The sequence below is a fragment of the Hakea prostrata genome, chromosome 4, assembly GCF_041222555.1.
Source record: "Hakea prostrata isolate BN-2017 chromosome 4, UWA_Hpros_2, whole genome shotgun sequence".
Taxonomy (NCBI): domain Eukaryota; kingdom Viridiplantae; phylum Streptophyta; class Magnoliopsida; order Proteales; family Proteaceae; genus Hakea; species Hakea prostrata.
This window is the reverse complement of record NC_142603.1, coordinates 22239025-22248153: the sequence shown is the minus strand read 5'-3', so window position 1 is coordinate 22248153 and position 9129 is coordinate 22239025. Positions and strand designations below refer to the sequence as shown.

At 38.1% G+C, this 9129-nt stretch overlaps 1 protein-coding gene across 1 annotated transcript; it reads right to left on the bottom strand.

The window, feature by feature from the left end:
* Window positions 1-4721: 4721 nt before the first annotated feature.
* On the bottom strand, window positions 4722-6523 carry LOC149018511 (gamma-glutamyl peptidase 5-like). The gene is made up of 4 exons (XM_089154379.1): window positions 6135-6523; window positions 5862-6026; window positions 5094-5261; window positions 4722-5007 (listed from the first exon to the last, which is right to left on the bottom strand). The coding sequence occupies exons 1-4, from the start codon at window positions 6456-6458 to the stop codon at window positions 4894-4896; spliced, it is 771 nt and encodes a 256-aa protein (XP_089010505.1). The 5' UTR covers window positions 6459-6523; the 3' UTR covers window positions 4722-4893.
* Window positions 6524-9129: the final 2606 nt, after the last annotated feature.

Genomic DNA, 9129 nt, shown 5'->3' with positions numbered 1-9129 from the left:
TTTTATAAGCTTTGTAATAATGAGTAGCTAGTTCCTTATTTTTTGGGATGCAGATGAACCATTACTTATTTCATTAATTTGATAGTTATAAGCCTTCTAGTTGATGCTTTGAATTGTGAGTCTAATCGATGATGCTCTATAAGCCTAGGCTCTTGGGCTCTCAAGACTGGTAGGCAACTCATGAACGGACATGAGAACTTCTCGTTTATTATATGTGGATGACCAATAGGGTTAAGAGTCCTTAGTCTAAGTTGGTTGGAGCCATAGGATACGATGACTTTAGGGGGAAGGGTACTGGAACGGATTTCGTGAGGCAAGGAAGGGAAGTATCCGACCCTAAGATTGATATGGCTCAGTAGATGACGTGCATTGGGCTAGGTATAACCCTGACATGCATCAATACTCATACCAATGGTGAAGTGAGAGAGTGGTGACCTAAATCCCAACCATGGTGATTGTCTGAGATGGATGCCTTGACCTAACTACTGCGGATAACCCAAAAGAAGTGCTTAAGAGTCGTGACGGAGAGTGATTGAGATTGCCCAGAGGAGTATGGTATTCTATCATAATGCATGTTTGCCACTAGAGATTAACATATGTTAGAGTTAGATGCATACTTGCACATTGTCTTATATCATATTGCATCGTGCTTTGTTCTTGAATATTGATTGTAATTGTTATCTATATTTTGAACTACTTGTTGAGTTCTTTTGAGCTCACCCTTCGGGTCCAATGTTTGTTTTGATGACTATGCATGTGAGGAAGAGATCTTGAGCTCCAGTTCGGAGGACCCTTCCCTATATTATGCAGCTGAGGAAGCAGTGGGAGATGATATTGGCCCATGGTATGACTCTACCAATGTGGAGTACTATCATGACACCGATCAACAATGATAGACATCGTGTTGCTTGTCGATGGGATTATGAACTCGATGTTGAGCCTAAGCTACAAGAACACAAGCCCACTGAGAAGAAGGCTAGAATTGAAGAAGAAGAAGAAGAAGAACCATTAGAGGATGTAGATTAGTTTGATAGTCTTCTTTCCGCGTTTGCTAGAGTTTATTTCTGCTTACTCTTTTACTCTGATTATATTGGCATCATTTTTCTGCACTATGATATTGTTATGAGATCCACTAGAGATCCATTCAATGTTTATTCTTTAATTACATCAATACAATGATTATTCCTTACTCATGATTATACTATTCTGCTATGTGGGAGGATGATTGTTGAGATTTGGTCTTAGGGGCTGTGGATCACACATCCAGGTATTGGAGTTAGGGTATCGGCGGGGGAGATGTGACAATTGGGGGGGGGGGGGGGGATGTCATCTCAAGTGAGACTCATTGATAGTTGGTAGAGCATTGTCAAGAGATTATAAGTTCCCAGAATTTTTTTCTTTTTTTTTTTTTTTTTCTGCCTTTGGTCAGATGTATGTTTTTCATTCCTTGCTTGGATATGAAATGGGAGTTAAAGGTTTTAGAAATCCCATCTGATGTGATGAGCACCCTCTTGAGATAGTAATGGGTTTTACATTTTGAGATTGAGGTTGAATCTAGAAATAGGAACTCTAATTAGTTTGAAAGGTTTGACCATCTAGTTGTCTTGTATTGCTTTGCACTTTAGGTGACAAGTTAAGACCGATTATAGACTGGTTAAATGTGAATTAAATTGAAGTATAAGGTGAATTTTTTTTTTAAAGTGTAAAGTATAGACTTCCTTCTTAGTAATAGGGTCTTGGTGTCACCAACATCATGCCTCACGTCAAACAGTTGGGGTGTCTTTGGTCTAGTCTTAGCCCGTAGCTTAGTTGGCTTGAGTAAGTAAGTCCAAGCGGTGTTCTTTACCTAGTCCTTTAAGACCCAGCACTGGCTAAATGGGCTATCTAGAAAGCTTAAGAGGCAAACATTGCACGACTAGATTTGTGTGCATTAACGAAATAAGTGAATAATGTGCTTATAAATATGAAATGTCTAAGAAAGTCAATATTGCTTAGATCCTGAGTTCCTGGTATTGCTTGGTACCGAGATTAGTCTTATATGAGAGTGAATTGGTGGTTTGAAGATAAGAGGAGACTTCTTAATTGAATTGTTTGCCTAGAGCTAGACTCAAAAGGGGGTGGAAAGAGAGCTTAAGTGTGGGGGTGCCTCTATTCTCTTCAATCTTTAATGAAGTGTCTTTGTCTTGGAATCTATCTTCTTACTCTTACTATTGCAAGAATAAGTAGATGAGCACTTATGAATTGTGTGTATATTCTCTACAAACACTAGTGTGACACAACTTGTCCACTAGGGTAACCTAGGGTTTTAAAGTCTTGTTGCACATGCTAAGTGCAACCATGATTGTTTTAAAGTCTTGTTGCACATGCTATGTGCAACCATGATTCCTAGGAAAGTGAGTTAGGTCTTTTTTTTTAGTATTGCTTTTATTGTCTGATTTTGCTCAAGGACAATTTAACATTTAAGTCCGTGGGTATTTGATAAGCATGCATTTATCATTATTTATTTGATTTAATTTCCTATACCTCGTTAATTAGAAGAGAGCTTATTGAGTATCTTCGTGTCCTTTTCAGGAATAAGGTGATTTTGGTTATTACATATAATATAGAGCAAAGTTGACAAACATATTAGATATTGGTGGATTTTAATCAAATTCAAATCATGGGATTCAGTCTTGCTGCCCAAGAATCATGAATGTTGAGATTCAATTTAATTAATGCAAGGTGAGCATGAATCTTAGCCAGATTGGAAATAGGTGAAGGCCCAAGGAACAAAATTATTAACAAGATCCAAAAATCTTGCTAACATACCCACCTCAGGTATTTTGGGCATACGTTTCTCGTCTGAACTTTGATTGAGGTGATTCATGATGTTATAAAAAGATGACAAATAAGGGTCAAATTAATGAGTAAAGAGGACAAATTCATAGGATGCAGGAGAGATAAAAAGGAAGAGTCAGCCACGGATAGAGGGGAAGAAGGCAAACAAGGATCTGGGCATTCATCTCTCTCTCTCTCTCTCTCTCTCTCTCTCTCTCTCTCTCTCTCTCTCTCTCTCTCTCTCTCTCTCTCTCTCATTGTGCAAGAAGAAGACCATGAACCAGTCTCCACCCTTATTTTGTCTAGGAGTTCAGTAGCGTTTTTTGTCCGAAACTATTGTTTTCATCACGAGTGCTATTCCCGATTAGTAGCGATCCTTACAAGAGCTTCAATTCCATTATTATTAATTTTATGAGCTTTTTTTATAATTAGTATCTAGTTCCTTTTTCTTTGGAATGTAGATGAATCGTTGCTTATTTCACTAATTTGATAGTTATATGCCTTCTAATTGATGCTTTGAATTATGAATATGACTGATGACGCTCGATACCTAAGCAAACTAAGCGTGCCTTCGCTTGAAGGATGACAGTCTTGCAAAGATAGGGCATATCTAAGAGAGTTCTCATCTTTTGTTTTGAGGTCTAGAGTTAAATCGGTTAGTGAAAAGCATTGGATCAGAATCCCAAAGACTCTCACTGATTTGTATTTAGAGTTTTGCATTAATTAAATTATTTTGTATTTTTTAAAGTAAAATGAAAATTTCTGATTTACTTTAAATTAAGTTTTGTTTAATTCAATCTTGGTAACTTAGCCTTTTAGTTCCCCGTAGTTTAACCCCATATTTCTGCTAGCTAGATTAGTATAGGACTTCATTTTTGATTGGCTAGCGACACAATCAGTGATTGATATGGATGTTTGATCTACTTGTTATCATTTTTTCAGACTATGGCCTCTGTTTCTGTCCTTAAGGATTTGGGACCACCACACTTCTTTTTACTGTCAATGTTCTTTGAACACATATGGGAATAATCCTCTCTCAACACCAAAGATTTGTTACAAAGGGTTGACATGTCAAATTCCAAAGCATTCTCCACTCCTATTGTGGTTTCTCCACCTCTCACCAAGTCTTCTGGACAGCCCATGCATGATACAACCTTATATTAGACCATTGGAGGTATTTAGTTTACAATAAATAAAGTCTCTCAATTCATGCATTCCCCAACTATTGATCGTTGAACCGATGTTTTAGCCAATCTGCAATATCTCAAAGGCACTTTGGATCATGATTTGATGTTTTTAGAGCAACTTAAACTAAAAATCTCAGACTCTTTGATGCCAATTTGGCAGACTGTCCTAGTGATTGCAAGCCAAGCGTAGGATGTGCAATTTTTCAAGGTAGTAATCCAATTTTCTAGAATTCTAGTAAAAAAGCTACCATTGCATGCTCTAGTATTGAGGCTAAATATAGGGCTCTTGCCGATTGGCCCGACACCACTATTGAACTAACCACGCTTCAATAATTTCTCAAGTAGTTGCAAATCTAGATGGTGGGTTGCATCAAGTGATGAGGGCTCCAAGGCTGAAGATATAGTCAAGCTATGGAATTGCAAGCACTGTTGGGTCAACTGTACAAGGTAATAGAGGTTTGGCTTCTGTTAAAAACGGATTGCAGCATAAGTGCAATCACGATCACCAGTGATGGACGGGTGTATAGGGTAGCCAATCACCATCTCATGTTGGACAAAACCAATCATTATCACATATCCGTATACCATTTAGCTAGATCTTGATTGATTACAGTGAACTAGATTCTCATCAAATACGGTTTGGTTTCTTCAAACACCAAATGAACTAGATTCTCATCAAATAAAACAAGTACATATCAACAAATTTATTTTATTACAGTGAATGAAGGAGATCTTCACTCTACAAATAACTTATATTCTCTAATTTTCTTTTATTGCAGGAAATGAAGGAGGTCTTCATTTTAGAAATTTATCTTTTTCCTAAAAAGATTACTGTAAAAACTTATTACATCATCTTTTTAGTTTGAACATAGAGGGAGAGTAAATCAAACTAAGCACAAAAAGCTTGTCCTCCCTTCAGAAAGTTCTTGCATATCTTTAACCAGAACTTCCTATCTGGTTCTGCAAGCTCCAATCTTGATTTCACATGTTCAGCGAATTCTTTCTGTAGAAAAATCAAATAAGTAAGTTTCTCCTTCAAAAGGGAATGAATCGTGCTAATGAAGTGGCATAAAAGAAGTGATTATTTACCTTTATGGAGTAGTTGTTAGTAAGACGGTCAATTATATTACATAAGATGTCTTTGGTGTACTCTGGATGGCCTTGAATGCCTAATATGTGGTGGTCTAGAACAAACATCTCCACTCCAGTCTGGTTGGAGAATGCAATCACTTTGGCACCCAATGGAACCTCTCTTACCTGTACCATTGAGTTAAATCTTATTAGTAAATATACAACTTGTAGATTGATATGAAATGAGATAATAAATTAAGCCCATAAAAATAGGAAGTCAAGCGATTGTATTGAGTTTTAAACAAGAAATGTGAAGTCAAGAGATTGAATCCCCTTGGGGCTAGGGACGAAGAAACTACCTTAAGGATGTAGGCAAGGTGCATGTAAACTGAGCCAAATGAACTTGGATGTAGAAAAATATATGTATGAAAAATCCATACTATGTGTAGTTCTCAGTCTTTCTTCTCCCCAAGAGAACACCCCTTTACACCCTTTGTGTCCAGCCTTATGATTAGTCTATGCCGATAACGCTTTCATTTTTGACAATATTTGGTGTTTTAGAAGTAGAGTTGCTAATTTTTATTTATTTATTTTGGTAAATCAGTGGTTTTAGAGTTGATCAATTATATATTGACGACTTGACCCTTGACTTAATAAGTAGTCAACCCGGGAAAGGTCAAGAATCAAGGCCTACACCTTAGAATATTTGGAGCTGTGCACACACTCACAATTGAGATAGGGGATGGAGGAGGTGGAGGAGAACAGAAGGTGAGCAAGGCTATGTACCTCATCTTGGTGACACTCAATAATGGTGAGAGTGGTTGGAATCTCCTGTAGGCCATCAAAGATGCTACAGGGCGGCAATTCCCCTACCATGTTGACTTCCCTTAACCCAAGGTCCCATCCACCACAAGCTCTGTCAACCTTACCACCGAGTGCTCGGCACAAAACCTAGTCAATGAAACACACCAACATGTAATTGCCAAGACAAGGAAGAGGTGAACTCTACGAGAAAGGAAAAGAAGTAGCTCATTAATAAAAACCTATACAAAAGCGTACCTGATGGCCAAAGCATATCCCCAGCACCTTCTTCCCCATGGAGTCCAGTCTACGCAGCAGAGAGCAAAGCTTCAAGATCCAGGAGTCATTTCCATAAGCATCAAAAGGACTTCCACTGATTACAAAACCATGATACTTATCAAGATCATCCAAGTCAGGGAACACTCCATCTACAACACTGAACATATCCCATGTTTCCCCTTCGTCTGCAAATGCGTTCAGAAACACATTGAAGTACCCACCATACACTTTCTTCACATACTCTGAGTCTCTAGCAGCCATCAGTAAAGCATATTTTTTCTCCCCAGCGGCTTCCATCCTCATGAAACAGAAAGGAAACAAAACACAAATAGACAGGAGTAGAAGCTATAGACTTCTGTAGACGATTCAGAAACGTTCGAATTGATGTGAAAAAGGCCTGAACGAGGTGGTATTTATAGAGGCGTAGTACGTGACTCGGTTAAGCCTACGGAAGCACTTCTTCGAATGTTGGTTTCCTATGTTGTTTCTCCAAAGTCGACTTTTTCTTTCATTCTCTTTTCCTAATGTGAATACGAACCAACTCAGGTTGGCCTATTTATCAAACCGTCGTCTGTTACTTATTCTTGTTTTTTAACGACTGATTTGAAAATGATAGATGTGAGTGCATCGTCCTATTATTTAAATGGCACTAATATATTAACAGAAAAGGTCCGACTGATTCTTGTGGAAAATGTGAATGAAAAAACTTGGTCTTCCTTCCGTTTTTAATTTATTTTTTCTCTATTTTTCTTAAAGGTTTACTCACCTAAACAAGGGAAAATTTCTCTATTTTTCTCTATTCTCATGATCTATTATGAATTGCAAGGTTTCGGTCTAATTTTTTTTTTAATAAATAGTAATTATTATTGAAGGAGATACATATATTAACTTATGATTTGACTTCTGATTATAAATTTATGGGGAAATTTCATTTGGACCCCCCTGAGGTTTGGTTTATATCATTTTTAGTCCAAAAAAGCTGAGACTTTGCATTTGCCTCCCCTGTACTATAGCCAAGGTCAATTTAAGGACAAATTATCACTTTTTAACCAATTTGCCCTTATTCTTTTTTTAATTTAAATTTTTTACATATACATCCTACCTACCATGAAACTTGTGACTCCCCTTTTAGTAAAAAAATAGGGTTTAAGCTAATATGATATGGATATGAGTATCCCCTCTCGGACTTAGTATTATGGGCACTTGCAAGCCGATAGCCACGATACTTACTATGACCATGGTCTCTTGAGGAGGCCAATGTCTATTGAGGAGTCCATGTCTTCACAGTCATTGGCACCATTTGTAGCATCATCAGGCATGCAACACCTTCCTTGCCTCTATTCTCACTTCCCTCAAATTGGAGTTCTCTTCGGGGAGGAAGATGACCGCTATAGAGCTGCAATTGATGATTATCTGGAGCACTATCAGTATCGTATGAGATGGGATCGATATGTGAGTTTGTTGGGGGAGTATCAATGGAGACAGTCACAACACAGTCAAATGGAGTTCGATCCACCTAGGCACAGTACTTAGAATTGAGAGTTTGAGATTTTATATGATTGGATGACTCTATGTACTTGTACAATGAATTGTAGACTTTAAATGATTTGGTTTTTATGAGTTTTTAGATTTCTAGTTTGGGGCTTTCGCCCGCATACAGTAGAACATGGGTCGATTAAGAGCATTAGTTTATGTGATGTTTTAGGTCAAAATAACACTCCCGGTGTGTTTATTGGCCTCAAATTAGTCTACACGTCAAATTTCAGGTCAAAATGACCCCAAATACCCTTCGAAACAGAGGATCGATTTTTCATCGAACCCCCTCAAAAAATCGGGTGACAAGTCGCTTGTGTCGCCCATGTTGTCCGTTTCGCTAGGCATCGACATGGCTACACCAGGCGACAAGTTAGATCATGGACATGATGCAGTATGATATAAGACAAAATGCAAGAATGTAATATATTCTAACGGATGCTAGTCTTTAATGGTGGACATGCATTCAGATGGAACACAAGCCTCCTCTGAAAGGTATCGTCACTCTGATCTCTCACGGTTGGTTGTTGTTCTTGAGATCCCAGGTAAGGGGTCAACGCATCCTTCTCGAACTATCACGATGGCTGGGTTTAGGTCATCACTCTCTCACCACACCATTGGTATGAGTAATGGTGCATTTCAGGGATAAGCTTAACCCAATGCAAGTCATCTACTTAGTCACATCATATTAGGTCCAGATACCTCGCCTTGTGCTTCTCGCCTTTTTGGTTCAGTAACCTTTCCTATCTAAAGTCATCATCTTCATCTCATACTTTACCTTCCCTTAATCTTACTGGTCATCCACGTAAAATGGGTGGGAAGCTCTCGTGTCCCCTCATGCTTCTCACATTCTTGGGCGCCCAGCAACCAAATACCGCTACCACGAGTCACTCGACATCAATACCCCGCCAATAGGGTGATGATATGATGGGGTTCCTAACCAAACTCAACTAGACATTCTAGTCTTAACATCCAATGATCATGAAAGTGCCAAGGGGCATCATAGGATTGTGTCCCATAGCACCTCCACTAATGTCCCAAGAGAAAAACACCCGAATGGTATTCCTCAATTCACGATCACAACCTACATTCGCATTACAATATGAATCCAATCTCATTATCATGTCACAATTCATTCCAAGTCCAAATAGTCATATATTGATCATATATGCATAGCATCATTAATCAACTATATTTTGAAATTATAGAGTCATGGTAATCATTCCTAAACCCTAAAATCACAATATGAAAAATTCAACTTCCATAACAAACAAGAATGTAACTAGGGTTATGTGTAAGTGAACGTCCTTATCTTGCTATAAATTTGCAACCTTTATAAAGTAGGTCAAAGAATGAGTTCAAACTTGTCAAAGAGTCCTAACAACATGATGATTCAAAGTTAGAAACAACCCTAGGGGTATAAAGTTGAAAAGAGAACAAA